General features: G+C 36.5%; 1 protein-coding gene across 1 annotated transcript in view; it reads left to right on the forward strand.

Annotated features, from left to right (window-relative positions):
• Window positions 1-206: 206 nt before the first annotated feature.
• LOC112826735 (phosphatidylinositol 3,4,5-trisphosphate 3-phosphatase TPTE2-like) overlaps window positions 207-20,782 on the forward strand; it is a 142,722-nt gene continuing 122,146 nt past the window's right edge. The window contains exons 1-4 of the mRNA XM_025874987.2: window positions 207-395; window positions 1,232-1,327; window positions 5,606-5,656; window positions 12,316-12,372. Coding sequence (XP_025730772.2) covers window positions 1,269-1,327; window positions 5,606-5,656; window positions 12,316-12,372 — 167 coding nt within the window. The 5' untranslated portion in view covers window positions 207-395; window positions 1,232-1,268. The remainder of the gene's footprint in view (window positions 396-1,231; window positions 1,328-5,605; window positions 5,657-12,315; window positions 12,373-20,782) is intronic.

Raw genomic sequence — 20,782 nt, forward strand, 5'->3', positions numbered from 1 at the left:
GGGAGCATTAATAAATGTCTGTTTCTTCCCGGGGACTTCCCAGAACCTCCTCACCCTCAGAGTACCAGAGATGGAGGGGTTGTGGGGTGGGGATGTGTGCGTAGGGGGTAGGGGTGCACTAGGCCAATATAGGACCAAATAGCTGTAACCTTGTTGCTGGCCAGAAGTTGGGGCAAGAGTTGACTTAACAGGCTTGGTTTGGGGAAATTAAAAATAAAAAAGGAAAAGAAGTGAAAGGCATTGTCCTGGAAGGCAGCAGGAAAGAACACTGCTATTAGTATCTCTAGTAATGTTTGATCCCACTTAGGAAAAGTTGTATTTAAGTAACAAGATCATAGTCCTTCTGCGTCCACCACCCTTCTGTTGTGGCCCCGCAAAAGCAGCCCTGACTGCAGGTAAGCAGATCCGAGGTTTGTAGGGAAGAACTATCCTTAAATATGTGGCTCCGCCTTGGTCCACCCTGGTTTTCCTGGCCACCTCTGGAACAGAAGGTAGCAACCTCAGAACTTTGGGATTCCTACTCCCACTGCCTATGAGGTGGTATGAAGGTAGGGAATTTACAGGTGGTTGGCCCTCAAACCCAAAATTCAAAATCAACATTTATGTACAAATTGATCTATTTATGAAAATATTTTTCAGTTTGTTTCCATTTTTCTCTCTTTGCCCAGAACTTAGGCCTTGTGGCACATTTCAGGCTGCCTCCTTGATAACTTGGCAATGTACTTTTTGAAAATATCTTATTCTCCAGTGACTTCCGGTTTTCTTGCATGACGCAAAGTGTTCTGTGAAGTGTTGAAGGATGCATCTTTGCTTTCTTATCCCTTTGACTTATGCTACAGAATATTTTAGGATGGAAATATCATAAATCCCTATGATGATGTAAAATTGGTTTGAAATGAATTTTGTTTCATTTGTTTCATCATATGCAGCAAGAGAGCAATCTTTAAAGTGTCCTGTCTTTGAACTAAACTTTTCCTGAACATTCAAAAAACTTTTCTTCTATTTCTCGACCCAAAAAAAAATACTGAGGGGAAAATACAAAATGCACATTTCACAGGATTGATAAAATTGTACGGTATTGTAGATTTTAGAAGTTCGTGGATTCAAGACTTTAGAAATGCTGATCCATGCCTAATAATTTCTATGTATGACTTTCTTTCTAATTGGGCAAATATCCTATGTGTTTTAAAAATACTGAATAAAAAACTCATATGTGCCTTTTTTTTTCTAGATTAATTGTAGATTAAATACAACCACAAGACAATACCATGCAGAAATTAAAGAGGAACCCTTTATATCTCTGGTTCATGCATCAAAAAAGTAATAAGTAAGTGATAAGACTCGAATTTACTAAATTGTAAGCATCATTCTCAGCCTTGGTTAATAGAATAGGGAATATATGTATACCTTCTTTCATAATGTAAACTGTATGTAAATGAAATTTGGCAAACTCACAATTTAAAGACCTTGTTTTATGCTTATAATTTCCTTAAAATACTACAGCTTAGGCAGTATGCCAGTAATAATATGCATGTGCCAGTCACAGTCACTTTTTTAAAAATTTAAATTCAATTTAATTAACACGTAGTGTATTATTAGTTTCAGAGGTAGAATTTAGTGATTCATCAGTTGCATATGACACCTAGTGTTCATTCCATCAAGTGCCCTCCTTTATGCCCACCACCCAGTTACCCCATCCCCCCACCTATTTTATCCCCTGACCTACCTCCCCTCCAGCAACCCTGTTTGTTTTCTAGAGTTAAGAGTCTATTATGGTTTGTCTCCCTCCCTGTTTTCATCTTATTTTTCCTTCCCTTCCCTTATGATCATCTGTTTTGTTTCTTAAATTACACATATGAGTGAAATAATATAATTGGCTTTTTCTGACTGACTTATTTCACTTAGCATAATACCCTCTACTTCCACCCATGTCATTGCAAATGGCAAGATTTCATTCTTTTTGGTGGCTGAGTAATATTCCACTGTGTGTGTGTGTGTGTGTGTGTGTGTGTGTGTGTATACACCTCTTTATCCATTCATCTGTTGATGGACATCTGGGCTCTTTCCATATTTTGGCTGTTGTGGACATTGCTGCTATAAACATTGGAGTGCATGTGTCCCTTTAAATCCTTTGGATGAATACCTACTAGTGCAATTGCTGGGTCATAGGGTAGTTGTTTTTTAAACTTTTTGAGGAACCTCCATACTGTTTTCCAGAGTGGCTGCACCAGTTTGCATTCCCAGCAACAGTGTTCAGAGGGTTCCCCTTTCTCCACATCCTTGCCAACATCTGTTGTTTCCTGAGTTATTAATTTTTAGCCATTCTGACTGGTGTGAGGTGGTATTTCATTGTGGTTTTGATTTGGATTTCCCTGATGCTGAGTGATGTTGAGCATTTTTTCATGTGTCGGCCATTTGAATGTCTTCTTTGGAGAAATGTCAGTTCATGTCTTCTGCCCATTTCTTGATGGGATTTTTTGTTTTTGGGTGTTGAGGTTGATAAGTTCTTCATAGATTTTGGGTACTAGCCCCTTATCTGATAAGACATTTGCAAATATCTTCTCCCATTCTGTAGGTTGTCTTTTAGTTTTGTTGACTGTTTCCTTTGCTGAGTCAGTCACTTTAAGCTTCTCCTCTGGGACAGCTGGATGCCCTACTGGGGCTGCTCTGTCCATGGGGAGTGGGGGGTGGTGTGTGTGACCATTTTGAGATGGCCACTACAAGGGCTTTAGTTGTCCTGCCTCAATCAATATGTGAAAAAATATGTGAAAGGATTGCTGTTAATTACCGCAGGGAAGGTCACAGATTTTTTATTAGTGATGAGTGGCTTACAAATCAGCATGATGGATGTTAAAGACCTATGACTATTCAAGGTCTATGAATTGGTTAAAATAAATAATAATAGTTTCTCTGGCAAGAGTTGTAATGAGGACCAATTGAAATATTTGTGAAGCATCAGGACAATGCCTGGCACTTAGTAAATACCATTTAAATGTTTGTTAGATGAAGCATCACTTTTGTGATATTTTTCCTTAATTTTGAGAAATTTATTTTTCAAATATTTTTTAAATTTTTTCTTAGATGTCTATAATCCAGGTATTAGAGATCTGTTTTTATCCTTTATGTTAACTGGCTTTTCTTTTGTATGTTCAATTTTTTTTCTACTATTTTCTGGGAGAGTCTCTCAACCTTGTCTTCCAACTCCATATTAATTTACTTTCCACGTGTATCCAAACTACCATTTATCCCATGAAATGTTTCCTTATTTCAACAATTAGACTTTTACATTTAAGGTATCCTCTTGTGTGTGTGTGTGTGTGTGTGTGTGTGTGTGTGTGTGTGTATTTAGAAGTTCCTTTTAATGAATGTATAAGCAGAGGGTAGAATCCTGGCCTTACAAAGACCCTCACTGATGTCCTTCATTCATCGTATGCCTTCAGGTATTTTATTAGACCTTTCCTGGTCTCAGTCTTTTTTTGTTTGTTTGTTTTGTTTTGTTTTGTTTTAGTTTCAGAGGTAGAATTTAGTGATTCATCAGTTTTAACACCCAGTGCTCATTACATCAAGTGCCTTCCTTAATGTCCATCACCCAGTTATCCCTTCCCTCCACCTATCACCCCTCCAGGAACCCCCAGTTTGTTTACTAGAGTTCATCCTCTCTTATGGTCTGCCTCCCTCTCAATTTTCATCTTATTTTTCCTTCCCCTTCCCCCTACTTTGTTTCTTAAATTCCACACGTGAGTGAAATCATATGGTATTTGTCTTTCTCTGACTGACTTATTTTGCTTGGGTTTTTCCTTAGGATTTCTTATTCTCATTTTACTTATTAACTTCTTCCCTTGTATCTTTAAGGTATTTCTAATGCTTACTTAAAAATCTTGGTCACTATGATCCAATGGTTCTGTTTCAGATGGTATATGTTGTTCAATTTGTTGTATTTCTTTTTCAGTGATTGTACTCCTCAGATATCTAATTATTTTGATTTGTGAGCTCACATTCCCTGTGACCATTGCCCACCCCCCTGCCCCAGTAACTTATATTAGGGAAGGGCTGAAGATTTGCTTGGGACAATTTCAATCTGTGGCTGTTATCAAAGCATAATTATTAATAGCTTGTCCTTTCAACTTTCAAAAGTATCCTGGGTTGAGCAAGTTAATATAAGTCACCCTTGTTGAAAGCTAGGACCTAAGGTATGTTTATCTCAGTAAATTTAACATGAGGGGAGGTGATAGCCTGGGGACAGAGAGTCTGCAGAATAGTGAAACACTGTGAGCCAGGTAATTTCTCTGGCCAGGGTATGTCACCTTTAAGGTCCTGGGCAAAAGCAGCATTGGAGAAGGTAGGCTTCTAGGTTGTTCACTTGGGCTTTGGAGATAGGGGAGAGGTAAAGGCCCAAGGATTGCTCTTCAGTCCTTCCGTTTTCATTAACTAACCTAATGCTACTCAAATTTTATCCTAACTACTTCTGGATAGTTCCTACTAAGAATGGCAGTGACTGTCTCCAAGCAACTCAGGGGAAAGGCAAGAATGGAACTTAAAATTTTCCCTCCAACCCAGGCCCTGAAGACTGCCCATAGCAGCCTTTTCCTGTCTGTCTACCAATTAAGGGACAGCTTTTGTTCCTCTGGAGACTCCTAGGGTTTGTGTTGTTAGTTTTTTAAACCATACTTCAGTTTAATTTCTGTAGTTTCGGGAGGAAGACTGTCCTGTGGATAGGAATCCAAAATTTCCCAGGAAATTATGGAAATATAGTACTTTGAGAATCTTGAAGTGTTTTTGAAATTTAAATATGTATCTGTTTATATTGTTGTCACTGATTTTTTTTTATATTTGTCACATTGATATTTTTGGTATAACATTCGGTGAAGAGGACAGGCTGCCTAAAAACCAATGTTTGTGAAATGATGAACATTCAGCATGATTTTATGAAGTAGACAAATGCACTTTGCATTTTCAATGTGTTTTATTTTACAGGTGAGGAAATTAAATAGTAGAGAGATTAAATTATCCAACTCAGTGGTTTGGTGGCAGGAAGTCTTGACTTTGCATAGTTTAACCAGATACCTCTTTGTGATGATTTGAGAGAAAAATCATTCTGAACACTTGTTCTAGTTTCAGTTCAGAAGAATCTTTTAAACATTATTTAGGCCATTCTTTACCTATCTTCTTATTTCTTCTCTACTAAATGGTGACCAGGAACTAGCCCTTGACCCTGGAATATTTATTGTTCTGGCATTTTCTTTATTTCTGTGTCCTTTGCTACCTATTATCTGGATCCACCTCCCTGTCCCTATGGTCAGATCAGTCACATTTCCCAAATTGATTGCCAAATGTATGAATGGTTGACAAAATGGAGAAGAAAGGAGGTTTAATTGTGAAAACTATACCTCCCTTAAATCTCTCGTTCTCTTTCCAGTGGACAAACACAGAGCCAAGGGGCTGTCTCAGAGGTCCCATTGCTGTACTGAAACTGTTTCTGTCCTGTTTCCTCATGATTTTACTTTTTATGTCCTAAAATTCTGTCAGGAAAAAGAACCCGATTGCTTTCCAAAATGCCTGACTTTTTTTTTTTTTTTTTTTTTTTTTTTTTTTTTTTACTCTTTAGCAAAGTTATGGATTCCTCTTTAGGATACTCTGACAACAGTGATGACAAGGGGTAAGTTGACTTGACTGATCTGTGTACCAAAAGGTAATAGCCTTGGTGGCAATAAGAGGTTTCCATAAGAGATTATAAGCTTCTGTTGGTAACTGTCTTTCTTTTGGGGTTTAAGTAGAAAAAAGAACAAGTCATAAAAACAAGACTTTCTACTTAAATTTTGTTTGGGACTCTTAGTAACCAGTAACCAAAGCTCTTAGGAAACTCTCATAATGTGTGTGGTGAGATGCTGCTTAAGTGGACCAGGTGAAGAGAGGATCCTATTATTTGAGCAAGGAGAGGCGGCAGTGGACAGGGAGCAGTGGAGCTCTCAACAGAAAAGAATGGAGCTGGGACCCTTGGGTGGCTTAGTCAGTTAAGCACCTGCCTTTGGCTCCAGTCATGATCCCAGTGTCTTGGGATCGAGTCCTGCATCGGGCTCCTTGCTCAGTGGGAAGCCTGCTTCTCCCTCTGCCTCTCCACCTCCCCACCACCCTGCTTGTGCTCTCTCTCTCTCTGTCTGATAAATAAATAAATAAATAAATAAATAAATAAATAAATAAATAAATAAAATCTTTAAAAAAGGATGGAGCTAATAGACCTTGGTCTGTCCCCTTACCCTCCAGAGCTTTGCAACCATCTAAAGCTGGTGTCCCAAACGTAAACCCACCATCATATTGGAGGAAGCCCCTGCCTCAAGCATGCAGTTTTTGAACCAAACTGAGGAACAGAAAAGACTTATGTGACACATGAAGAATAAGGATATAGTGAAGTAACTTGATAATCAGGAAATAAGAAGCTGAAAGGCTGTCTATCTACAAACTGCAGTTGTATTTTGAAGTAAATTCAACCTCAGTGCAGTTCCTTAGGAGAGTTGAGTTTAGCAGTAAAAAATTGTACTTTTGACAGCCTGATATTTTCAATACAACTATATAAAGCCCTATTTCTAATGAAAATTTGAAATACTGGTTTCCAAATAACTAATTCACAAAGTTTTATTTTTAGAATTCAACCAGTTTATAAATTGATGACTACTTCTAAGTTCAAAAAAGTTTGGCTGTGAAGTCACTGGGGTCTGATTATAGATGTTTTTAATTCTTTAGAAATGATCGAAATGAATTTATATCTAGAATCTCTAATGAATCCACCAATGAAAGGTAAGGTATATATTGGAGGGGGTGGAGAAATTCAGTCTGAAATATCCATGATGGTATAGAATTTTCTGGATAAGGATCTAAAATTCTAAAAAGTTAGGATTTGCTGTGAGCTAGATCATGTTTACTATAATTTTCAGATTCAGTAAATTCTTGTTGATCAGATAAATTGGTCACATCACAGCTCCATGTAGGAAATCTCTAATGAGAAGTTTTTCCATTTGTTGGTGTTTAAAATAAGCTAGACCACCTCTCTAGCCACAGTGATGGTGATGAAGACATTGATTTTCATGTGAGTAAGTCAGGTTGAAGTCTGGGGGGAGGGAGATACAGATGGATCTCTTATTTTGGGGGAGATAGCTTATCCTGAGGCAGGAAGAAAATGGAAAACTATGGAAAGATATTAGTGTGTGGGGAGAAAGGATATATAATAATTCATTTTAATTTGCAGAAAAGCACCATGTTTTAAAATCTTTTTCCATTTATCACACTTAAATGATCTAGGTTGAAAATGTGACTATATCTTTGAGAGTAATTTTATCAGTCTTTTTTTTTTAAGATTTTATTTATTTGAGAGAGAGAGAGAGAGAGAGAGAGAGAAACAGCATGAGAGGGGAGAGGGTCAGAGGGAGAAGCAGGGTCCCCGCTGAGTGGGAGTCCCATATGGGACTGATCCCAGGACTCCGGGATCATGACCTGAGCCGAAGGCAGTTGCTTAACCAACTGAGCCACCCAGGTGCCCTATCAGTCTTTTAAAATAGAGAAATGTAGAATACTACTTAATCTTCAATTGTGCTCCTTTCATTAATGATACTAATAGAATGTTAACATGTTTTGCTGATTAAATTTTTACTCACTGAGTTCATTTTGACTTGTTTCTAAGTAATCTGACTGAGAATACTTGCTATTGCTCTGATCTGAAGGCATTTTTATTATGTACTCAAGCCAAGGAAAGAACACACTTTAAAAATCACATATGTCTGAACAGAAATAGTCATGAGATTTTTCTGCTTCTCTCCTGGCCAGTTATTCAACCACTTAATGTCAATGTTGGAGAATGAGCAGTGCTGAAGAGGAAATTAACTGGTCACCATTGGAAATTTTTTGCTGTCTAGACAAATATTACATGGAAGATAAAAGGCCAACTAATGACTACAAATACTTCTTCAAATTACCCATAATTTTCCCTTAAAATTTTGTAAAATTTCAGTATAATTAGCAGACAGAAATCTGATAGTTTCAGGTATACAATATAGTGATTCAACGATTCTATACATTACTCAGTGTTCATCGTGATAAATGTACTCTTTAATCCCCTTCACCTATTTCACCTGACCCCCTCCCACCTGCCCTCAGGTAACCATCAGTTTATTTTCTATTTAAGGGTCTTTTTTTGTTTTGTCTCTTTTTTCCCTTGTTCATTTGTTTTGTATCTTAAATTCCACATATAAGTGAAATCATATGGTATTTATCTTTCTCTGACTGACTTACTTCACTTAGCATTATACCCTCTAGATCCATCCATGTTGTTGCAAATGGCAAGATTTCATTCTTTCATATGACCGAATAATATTCCATTGTGTGTGTGTGTGTGTGTGTGTGTGTGTGTGTGTGTGTGTATGTGTATCTCCCCTCTTTATCCATTCATCTATCAATGGACACTTAGGTTGTTTCCATACTTTTGGTTATTGTAAATAATGCTGCAAAAAACATAGGGGTTGTGTATCTTTTTGAATTAGTGTTTTCATATTCTTTGGGTAAATACCCAGTAGTGGAATTACTAGATCATATGGCAGTTCTATTTTTAATTTTTTGAGGAAACTCCATCATTTTCTACAGTGGCTGTACCAGTTTATATTCCCACCAATAGTGCATGAGGATTACATTTTTCTCCACATCCTTGCCAACATTTCTTATGTCTTGATTTTAGCTGTTCATTTTGACAGGTGTGAGGTAATATCTCATTGTAGTTTTGATTTGCATTTCCCTGATGGTGAGTGATGTTGAGCATCTTTTCATGTCTGTTGGCCATCTGTCTTCTTCAGAAAAATGTCTATTCAGGTTTTCTGCCCATTTTTGTTTTGGGGAGTTGAGTTGTATAAGTTAGTTATACATTTTGGATATTAACTCATTGGACATATCAATTACAAATATCTTCTTCCATGCAGTAGGTTGCCTTTTTGATTTATTGATAGTTTCCCTTGCTGTGCAAAAGCTTTTTATATTAGTGTAGTTCCAGTGGTTTATTTTTGCTGTTGTTTCTCTTGCCGGAGGACAGATATTTAGAAAAATGTTGCTATGGCCAGTGTTAACAGAAATTACTGTCTTTATTCTCTTCTAGGATTTTTGTAGTTTCTTGTCTCACATTTATTTTTTACATCATATTTATTTTTTCGATTTAAATTCAATTAGCCAACATATAGTACATCATTAGTTTTTGATGTAATGTTCATTGACTCATTAGTTGCATATAACACCCAGTGCTTGGTCTCACATTTAGATCTTTAATCCCTTGTGAGTTTATTTTTGTGACTTGTAAGAAAGTGGTCCAGTTTCATTCTTTTGCATGTCGCTGTCCAGTTTCCCCAGCACCATTTGAAGAGACTGTCTTTTTCTCATTGTTTATTCTTGCTTCCTTAGTTGTAGTTTAATTGACCCCATAAGTGTGTGTTTATTTTTGGGCTCTCTATTCTGTTACGTTGATTTGTTTCTGTTTTTGTGCCAGCACAATACTGTCTTGATTACTACAGCTTTGTAGTATATCTTGAAATCTTGGATTATAATACCTCCAGTTTTGTTGTTCTTTCTCAATGTCACTTTGGCTATTCAGTGTCTTTTGTTGTTCCATACAAATTTTAGGATTGTTGTTTCTAGTTCTGGAAAAATGCAGTTTGTATTTTGATAGGGATTGCATTGAATCTATTGATTGCTTTGTGGACATTTTAAAATGGACATTTTAACAAGATTAATTCTTCTAATCCATGAGTGCAGGATAGCTTTCCGTTTGTTTGTGTTGCCTTCAATTTATCTTATCAATGTTTTATAGTTTTAGAGTACAGGTATTCCATCACCTTGGTTAAATTTATTCCTAAGTATTTTATTTTTGGTGCACTTATAAATGGGACTGTTTTCTAAATTTCTTTTTCTGCTACTTCTTTATTAGTCTGTAGAAAATCTACCTATTTCTGGGTATTAATTTGTATCCTGCATCTTTACTGACTTCATTTATTACTTCTAATAGTCTCTAGGGATTCTATGAATAGTATTATGTCATCTGCAAATAGTGAGTTTAAATTCTTCCTTACCAATATGGATGCCACTTATTTCTTTGTTTTCTTTTCTTTGTTTTCTTTCTTTGCTTTTTCTTTCTTTCATCTGATTGCTGTGGCTAGGACTTCCACTACTATGTTGAATGAAAGTGGCGAGAGTGGACATGCTTGACTTGTTCCTGATCTCAGAGAAAATGCTCTTTTTTTCACCATTGAGTATAATGTCAGCTGTGGGCTTTTCATATATGGCCTTTATTGTGTTAAGGTATATACCCTCTAAGCCAAATTTGTTGAGAGTTTTTATCATGAATCGATGTTGAATTTTGTCAAATGCTTTTTCTGCATCTAATGAGATAATCATATAGTTTTTATCCTTCATTTTGTTGACTTGGTGTATCACATTGATTGATTATGAATATTGAATCATCCTTGCATCCCTGGAATAAATCTCACTCACTCGTGGTGAACGATCCTTTTAATGTATTGTTGAATGTGATTTTGCTAATATTTTGTTTAGGATTTTTGCATCTATGTTCATCAGTGACATTGGCCTATAGTTTTCTTTGTGGTGTCTTTGGTTTTGGTATCAGGGTAATTCCTGCCTGATATTATGAATTTGTAAGTTTTCCTTCCTCCTCTATTTTTGGAATGATTTGAGAATAGGTATTCACTCTCCTTTAAATGTTTGGTAGAATACACCTGTGAATCCATGTTGGCCTGGGCTTTTATTTGGGGGGAATTTTTTGATTACCAATTCAATTTCATTCCTAGTAATCACCTATTCAGATTTATATTTCATTCCAATTCAGTTTTGGAAAATTGTATGTTTCTAGGAATTTATCCATTTCTTCTGGGTTGCCTAATCTGTTGGCATATAATTTCTCATAGTATTTTCATATAATTCTTTGTTTTTCAGTGGTGTCAGTTTTCCTCTTTTGTTTGATTTTATTTATTTGGGTCCTTTTTTTCTTAATGAGGGTGGCTAAGGTTTGTCCATTTCATTGATCTTTTCAAAAAAACCAACGCTTTGTTTCATTGATACACACACACACACACACACACACACACACACACACACACACACTAGTCTCTATGCCATTTATTTCTGCTCTGATCTTTTTTATTGCCTTCTTTCTACTCATGTTGGGCTTCTTTTATTCTTTTTCTAGATTCTTTAGATATGAGGGTATATTTTGTATTTGAGCTTCTCTTGTTTCTTGAGGTAGTTTTGTATTGCTATTTATTTTCTTCTTAGTACTGCTTTTGCTGTGCCCCTAAGATTTTTGATTGTTGTTTTAGCTTCACTTTTTTATTCTTTCCTTTTTTCGCTCTCTGATTAGATGAATTCCACTGCCCTGTATTTGAATTCACTGAATGTTTCTTCCACTTGGGTGATGGGGGTCCAAAGATACAAATTACTAGTTATAAAATAGGTTATGGGGATGTAATATACAACATGGTGACTATAGTTAATAATACTGTATTGCATATATGAAAGTTTCTAGGAGAGTAAATCTTAAAAGTCCTCATCACAAGAAAAAATTCTGTAAGTATGGTGACAGATGTTAACTTAGACTTATTGTGGTGATCATTTTGTAATATATACAAATATCAAATCATGTACACTTGAAACTAATAATGTATGTCAATTTTATCTTAATAAAAATGTTTTTAAAGGATTAACAGGAAGAAAAGTCATTCTGTTGATGTGCTCTAGTTTCAAAACAAAACAAAATTTAGGCAGATTCTAATCTAGCTACTTCTTTCTGCCCTACCAAATACTGACTAGGGACTAGCCTTGCCATTGAAATTCTCATTGTTCCAGCATTTTCTTTCCATTCTCCTTATATCCTTTCATCAACTGTTACCTGGATGTACCTCCCCATCCCTACACTCTCATGTTTCTGTCTCTCTCTTCCCAAATTTATTCAACAGTTACTGGAATGGTAGAAAAATTGGGAAAGAAGCAAGGAAAATTTAATCATCATTGCAACTTCTCTCTTACTTGCTTCTTACTATTTCCAGTAAATATGCACATGCATATGCATGTACACACACATGCACATGTGTGCATGCGCGCGTGTGCGCGCGCACACACACACACACACACACACACACACACACACCCCAGAAGCTGACTTACACTGTGGTAATTCAAAGCTGTTGCTTCAGGTTCTGTCACCTCTCCTCAGGAAAGAGCATGATTTCTTTCCATGTTGTCTGACTTTATTTTTTGTGTATTTTTTCCCTTTGGCAGAAATAACAATGCTCCAATGCCCTCTTCGGTGTCCTCTGGCCACAATATCGACAATAGGTGAGTTGATTTTTCTGTCATCTGAGTGGGGAAACCACTTGGGAACATCAGTGGCAATACAGCTTGTTCAGATAGCCTGTCAGTTTCTGTATGTAACTTTTCCGGTTTGGGATCTAGATGGAAAAGAAGGAACAAATCAAAGAGGGAGAACATTTACTATGGGTCTGTTCATGAGCTTTAGGTACTACCGGTCAAAATGCTTGGGAAACCATCAGAGTGTCTGTGTGTGACATTCTACTTGTATGAGCCAAGGGAGGAGACTACTTGGAAGCAAGAAGCAAAACAGTGGACAGGAGCAGAGGAGCCCTTGGTGAAAAATAAAGGAGCTAATAGACCCAAGATCTTTCCATCACCCTTCCGGTCTCTGCCACCATATGAGGCTAGTTGCCCTAAACCCAAACCCACCATCATATTGGATGGAGTCCCAGCCCCAGGCCTAAAGTTAGTTGGCCATATCTGAGGAGCAAGGAAAACATCCATGAAGCATGAAGAGTAAAGAGGTGATAGAGGGACTTGGAATCAGAAAATTAGATGGGGTAAGAAGGACAAGTACCTACAAACTATAGTTGAATTTGAAATAAATGCAAGTGCAAAAGCAGATACACATTGCGGTTAGGTTCAGTAGTCAAGAAATGTTTTAAAATCTTGATCCATTAAGGATTCTTTTACAGGTCTAAGAATTTTGTTTCTATCATATAACGCAGCATTTCTAGGGGAAAATGAAATACTTCTTTCCAAATAGCCAAATTACATGAGAATTTTTTAGTATTCAACCACATTATCAGTTGTAGATAAATTGAAGATAATTTGTGTGAAAAAAGTATGTAAGATGTCACATGGTGTTTGATCAGATACATTTTATCCTTTAGTTCTGATTGGAATGAATTGACCTCAGTAGCTGTTAAGGAAGTCACCAGTGAAAGGATTAGATAAACATATGTAAAGATACACCAGAGATATTCAATGCAGAGTTTCTGGGACACTCTAAAATGTTGACAGTGTCAACTTTTATATGTAACATATTTTTTATCTAGTTGGATAGAAGAGGAACAGGACTTCCTATATGAGTGGTATACCAACAGCCAAAACTCTTAGAAAACTACCAGATTGTTGTATGAGATTCTACTAGAATGGGCTGTATTAGTTTGCTAGGGCTGCTGTAACAAAATATCACAAAACTGAATAGTTTAAACAACAGAATTTTATTGTCTCAGTCTTAGAGGCTAAAAGTTGATATCAGGGTGTCCGTAGGGTTGTTTCCTTCTGAGGGCTGTGAGCAAGAATCTATTCCATGCCTCTTTCCTAGCTTTTAGTGATTGCTGTCAATCTTTGCTGTCCCATGGTATGTAGAATCATTTCTCCAATCTGTACCTTGATCTCTACACAGGTGAAGTATGTGTGTCTGTGTCTAAATTTTTCCTTTGTATAAGCACACCAGTCATACTGGATTAGGAGCCCACCCTAAACCAGTATGACTATGTCTTAATTACACCTATAGCAACCATATTTCCAATAAGGTCACATGCTGAGTTACAGGGGATAGGATTTCAACATATCCATTTTGGTGAGACAATATTCAACTTATAATATGTGACAAGTGAGGAGAGATTCCTATTTGGAGCCAGGAGAATAATGGCAGTAGACTGGGAACAGAAGAGGCCTTAGTGGAAAATAACAGAGCTAATAGACACTGGGCCTGCCCCACACCCTCAAGAGCTCTGCCACCATGTGAGATAGCCCGCAAACTCAGACCCACTATCATAGTGGATAGAGCCACTGCCTCAGACCTGCAGTGCTTGACTCTGTCTGAGGGGCAGGAAAGGTGACCACGATGGGTGAAAATAAGGAGGTGATGGAAGGACTTGAGAATAAGGAATTTAGATGGAGTAAGAGGGATGTGTACATTACAAACTGAAGTTAAATTGAAATAAATGCCACCACAAAAGGCTCTTATATATTGGGATTAGGGACAGGTAAAGAACATTACTTAAACCTTGATGCTCACTCTTTTCACAGTCCTAAGATATTAATTACCACCATATGAAATCTTACTCCTTTTAAAAAATTTTTAATTCCAGTATGATTAACATACAGCATTATATTAGTTTCAGGTGTACAGCAGTGATTCAACAACTCTATACATTACTCAGTGCTTGTCACAATAAGTGTGCTCTTAATCCTCCTTCATCTGTTTCATCCATCCCCCCACCCACCTCCCCTCTGGTAACCTAGTTAAGAGTCTATTTTTTGTTTGTTTGTTTTAACTTTTTGAGGAACCTCCATACTGTCTTCCAGAATGGCTGCACCAGCTTGCATTCTCACCAACAGCGAGGGTTCCCCTTTCTCCGCATCCTCGCCAACATCTGTTGTTTCCTAACTTGTTAATTTTAGCCATTCTGACTGGTGTGAGGTGGTATCTCACTGTGGTTTTATTTGTATTTCCCCGATGCCGAGTGATGAGCATTTTTTTCGTGTCCATCGATAAATGAATGGATAAAGAAAATATGATGTATATACAATGGAATATTACTCAGCCATCGAAAAAAATGAAATCTTACCATTTGCAATGATATTGATGGAAATAGAGGATATTATGCTAAGGGAAATAAGTCAATCAGAGAAAGAAAATTATGATTTCACTTATATATGGAATTTAAGAAACAAAACAGAATTATAAGGGAAGGGAGGGGAAAAATAAAATAAGACAAAATCAGAGAGGGAGACAAACCATGAGAGACTCTTAACTATAGGGAACAAACTGAGGGTTGCTGGAGGGGAGGTGGGTGAGGGGATGGGGTAACTAGATGATGGGCATTAAGGAGGGCACGTGATGTAATGAGCACTGGGTGATATATGCAACTGATGAATCACTGAACTCTACCTAATGTTGATTGAATTTAAATAAATTTTTTAGAAGTTTGGGGTTTTTTGTTTTTGTTTTTTCTTTGTTGGTTTTGTTTCTTAAATTCTACATATGAGTGAAATCATACGGTATTTGTCTTTGTCTGACTTATTTCACTTAGCAATATACTCTCTAGCTCCATCCGTGTTGTTGCATATGGCAAGATTTCACTGTTTTCTATAATTGAGTAATATTCATTTGTGAGGGTGAGTTTGTGTGTATGTGTGTTTACATATATGCATGCATACCACATCTTCTTTATCCATTCATCAATGGACACTTGGTTTTAGCCCTCTGAGAGGTGCAAGGTGATATCTCATTGTAGTTTTGATTTGCATTTCCCTGATGATGAGTGATGTTGAGCATCTTTTCATATGCCTGTTGGCCATCTGGATATCTTCTTTGGAGAAATGTCTGTTCATGTCTCCTGCCCCATTTTTAAATTGGATTATTTGGTTTTTGGTGTTGGGTTGTAAAAGTTCTTTACATATTTTGGATACTAACCCTTTATTGGATAGGTCACTTGCAAATATCTTCTCCCATTCAGTAGGTTGTCTTTTAGTTTTGTTGGTTATTTCCTTTGCTGTGCTTTATATTTTGCTTTTTATTTTGATGTAGTCCCAACAGTTTATTTTTGCTTTTGTTCCCCTTGACTCAGGAGACATATCTAGAAAGGTTTTGCTACAGCCAAATGTCAAAATTTACTGCTTGTCCCCTTTTTATGGTTTCAGGTCTCACATTTATGTCCTTTATCTATTTTGAGTTTATTTTTATGTGTGGAGTAAGAAAGTGATCCAGTTTCACTTGCAGGTAACTGTCGAGTTTTCCAAACACCATTTCCTGAAGAGACTGTCTTTTTCTCATTCCATATTCTTGCCTCCTTGTTGAAGATTAATTTGACTATATAATCACGGGCTTATTTCTGGCCTCTCCATTCTGTTCCACTGATCTATGTATCTATTTTTATGCCAGCACTGTAATGGCTTGGTTACTGTAGCTTTGTAGTATATCCTGAAATCTGGGATTGTGATACTTCCAGTTTTATTCTTTTTCAAGGTTGCTTTGGTTATTTGTGGGTATTTTGTGGTTCCACATGAATTTTAGGATTCTGTGGTCTAGTTCTGTAAAAAATACTGGTAATTTCATAGGAATTGCATTGACTCTGTGGGTTGCTTTGGGTAGTATAGACATTTTAACAATATTCTCCCAATCCCTGAGCATGGACTATTTTTCCATTTGTTTGTGTTCTCTTCTATTTCTTTTATCAGTGTTTTATAGTTTTCAGAATGTAGGTCTTCTGTCTCCTTAGCTAAGTTTATTTCTAGGTGTTTTTGTGTGTGTGTGTGCTATTGCAAATGGGACTGTTTTCTTAATTTATCTTTTTGCTACTTCATTATTAGTGTACACAAATGCAATGGATTTCTATATATTGATTTTGTGTCCTGCAACCTTACTGAATTCATTTATCAATTCTTGTAGTGTCTTTTTTTTTTTTAAAGATTTTATTTATTTATTTGACAGAGAGAGAGAGACAGCGAGAGAGGGAACACGAGCAGGGGGAGTGGGAGAGGGAGAAGCAGGCTTCCCGCTGAGCAGGGAGCCCAAAGTGGGGCTCAATCCCAGGACCCTGGGATCCTGACCTGAGCCGAAGGCAGCTGCTTAACAACTGAGCCACCCAGGCCCCAATTCTTGTAGTGTCTTGTTGGAAATTTTAGGGTTTCTATATACAGTGTCATGTAATCTGCAAATAGTGACAGTTTAACTTCTTCCTTATGAGTTTGGATGCTTTTATTTCTTTTTCTTGTCTAATTGCAGTGGCTAGGACTTCCAATACTATGTTGAATAAAAATGGTGAGAGTGGACTGCATTGTCTTGTTCTTGATCTTAGGGGGAAAGCTCTCAGGTTTTTACCATTGAGTATGATGTTAGCTGTGGGTTTTTCATATATGGTCTCTATTATATTGAAGTATGTTCCCTCTAAACCTACTTTGTTGAGTCTTTTTATCATGAATGTTGTACTTTGTCAAATGCTTTTTCTGCATCTATGGAAATAATCATATGGTTTTTATTCTTTCTCTTGTATATCACATTAGTTTGCAAATATTGAACTGCTTTTGCAGACCTAGAATAAATAACAGTTGATTGGGATGAATGATTTTATTAATGTATTGTTGCATTCAGTTTGCTAATATTTTGTTGAGGATTTTTGCATCTGTATTCATCAGAGATATTGGCCTGTAGTTCTTTTTTTGTAGTGTCTTTATGTGGTTTTGGTATCAAGGTAAGGTAAGGCTGGCCTTCTAAAATGAATTTGAAAACTTTTGTTCCTCTTCTATTTTTTTGGAATAGTTTGAGGAGAATAGTTGTTAATTCTTCTTTAATGTTTCATTGGAGTCACCTGTGAAGATATATGGGCCTGGACTTTTGTTTGTTGGAAGATTTTGATTACTGAGTCAATTTCATTGCTGGTAATTAGTCTATTCAAATTTTCTATTTCTTGTTCAGTTTTAGAATATTATATGTTCTTTATATATTCTAGGAATATATCTAGTTCTTCTGGGTTGTCCAATTTTTTGGCATTATATTTATATTTTCATAATCTCTTATAATCCTTTGTATTTTTGTGGTGTTGGTTGTTATTTCTCATGTTTTATTTATTATTTTGTTTGAGTCTTCTCTTCTTTTTTTTTTTCCTGAGTTGGGCTAAAGTTTTATCAATTTTGTTGATCTTAAAAAAAAAAAAGCCCCAGATTTCATTGATCTGTTTCATTGTTTTAGTTTGTTTTGTTTATTTCTGTTCTAATCTTTATCATTTCTTTCCTTCTACTGGTTTGGGGTTGTGTTCTTTTTCTAGCTCCTTTAGGTGTCAGGTTAGGTTGTTTGAGATTTTTCTTGCTTCTTGAGGTAGGCCTGTATTGCTATAAACTTCTTACAACAGTTTTTTGTTTCATCACAAAGATTTTGGACCACTGTATTCTTATTTTCTTTGTCTCCATGTTTTCTTGATTTCCTTTTTGATTTTTTTTTTTTTTTGGTTGACCCATTCATTGTTTAGTAGCACGTTATTTAATCTCCATGTATTTGTGTTCTTTCCAGATTTGTTCTTGTTGTTGACTTCTAGTTTTATAGTGTTGTGGTCAGAAAAGATGCATGATATGCTTCCAATCTTTTTTTAATTTGTTGAGACTTGTTTTATGGCCTAATTTGTGATCGATTCTGGAGAATGTTGTATGTGCAATTGAGAAGAAGGTGTATTCTGCTGTTTTAAGATGAAATGTTCTGAATATATCTGTTAGATCCATCTGGTCCAATGTGTCATTTAAAGCCACTGTTTCTGGGGCACCTGGGTGGCTCAGCCAGTTAAGTATCCAACTTAATTTCGGCTCAGGTCATGATCTCAGGTTGTGAGACTGAGCCCTGCATTGGGCTCCATGCTCAGCATGGTGTCTGCTTGAGATTCTCTCTTTCCCTTTGTCCCTCCCCCTTCTTGTGCTCTATAAATAAATAGATAGATGATAGATAGATAGATAGATAATAACTTAAAAAAAATAAAGCCACTGTTTCCTTGTTGATTCTCTGTTTGGATGATCTGTCCATTGATGTAAGTGGGGTGGTAAAGTCCCCTACTATTATTGTATTACTATCAATTATTTTATGTTTATTATGAACTGCTTTGTGTATTTGGGTGCTCCCATGTTGGATGCATACATATTTGCAATTGCTATACCTTTTTGTTGAATTGTCCTCTTTATGATTATTATATAGTGTCCTTCTTTGTCTCTTGTTACGCTCCTTGTTTTAACATCTATTTTGTCTGGTATAAGTATTGCTATCCCAGCTTTCTTTCCACTTCCATTTGTATGATAAATGCTTTTCCATCCCTTCACTTTGAATCTGCATGTGTCTTTAGTTCTGACATGTGTCTTTTGCAGGCAGCAAATAAATGAGTCTTGCTTTTTTATCCGTTCCATCACCCTATATCTTTTGGCTGGAGCATTTCCTCTGTTTACATTCAAAGTAATTATTGGTAGGTATGTACTTATTGCCATTTTGTTACTTGTTTTATGGTTGTTTTTGTAGTTCTTCTGTTCCTTTCTTCTCTTCCTCTTTTCTTTCATGGTTAGTTGGCTTTCTTTAGTGATATACTTGGATTCCTCTCTTTATTTTTTTACATAACTATTACCAGTTTTTGATTTGTGGCTCCATTAGTTTTACATATAACATCTTATGCATATAGCAGCCTATATTAAGTTGATGGTTGCTTAAATTTGAACCCATTCTAAAAGTATTAAATTTTTACTCCTCCCCCCACATTTTAGGTGGTGTCATACTTTACATCTTTTATTTTGTGAATCCCTTGACTGATTTTTATAGATATACTTAGTGTTATTGCTTTTGTGCTTCCTACTTCTCTTAGTCCTGCTTATGATCTCTTCTTTTCACTTAGAGTCACCTTTAAATTTCTTGTAAGGTTGGTTTAGTGATGATGAATTGGTTTAACTTTTGTTTGTTTAAGAAACTCTTGATTTCTCCTTCTGTTCTGAACGATAGCCTTGCCAGATAGAGTATTCTTGGTTACAGGTTTTTTTCTCTCAGCACGTTGAATATACCAACCACTCTCTTCAGCCTACAAAATTTCTGCTGAAAACTAATTTATTAGCCTTATGGGGTTTCTTTTGTATGTAACTGTTTACTTTTCTCTTTCTGCTTTAAAAATTCTCTTTGGGGCACCTGGGTGTCTCAGTCAGTTAAGTGTCTGTTTTCATCTCAGTCATGATCCCAGGGTCCTGGGATTGAGCCCCACATCGAGCTTTCTGCTCAGTGGGGAGCCTGCTTCTCCCTCTCCCCCTGCCTGCCACTCCATTTGCTTGTGCTCTCCTTCTCTCAAATAAATAAATCTTTTTAAAAAATTCTCTTTATCATAATTTTTTGCCAATGTCTTGGTGTGGACCTCCTTGGGTTGATATTGTTGGGGGCTCTCTCTGCCTCAGATCTGGATTTCTGTTTCTTCCCCCAGGTTAGGGAAGTTTCCACTTTATTTCTTCAAATAAATTTTCTTCCCCCTTTTATCTCTCTTCTTTGGAATCTCTATAATGTGAATCTTATTATGTTTGATGATGGCATAAAATGAGTTACCTTAATATAGTCTCATTTTTATTATTCTTTTTCCTTTTTTAAAAAAATTTTTTATTGTTATGTTAATCACCATATATTACATCATTAGTTTTTGGTGCAGTGTTCCATGATTCATTGTTTGTTCATAACACCCAGTGCTCCATGCAGAACGTGCCCTCCTCAATACCCATCACCAGGCTAACCCATCCCCCTACCCCTCCCCTCTAGAACCCTCAGTTTGTTTTTCAGAGTCCATCATCTCTCATGGTTCGTCTCCCCCTCTGACGTACTCCCCTTTTCTTCCTCTCCTGTTATCTTCTTCTTTTTCTTTTTTCTTAAAATATGTTGCGTTATTTGTTTCAGAAGTACAGATCTGTGATTCAACAGTCTTGC

This window comes from Callorhinus ursinus, unplaced genomic scaffold (genome assembly GCF_003265705.2).
Source record: "Callorhinus ursinus isolate GAN/ISIS: 27379988/994484 unplaced genomic scaffold, GSC_fseal_2.0 scaffold7, whole genome shotgun sequence".
NCBI lineage: Eukaryota > Metazoa > Chordata > Mammalia > Carnivora > Otariidae > Callorhinus > Callorhinus ursinus.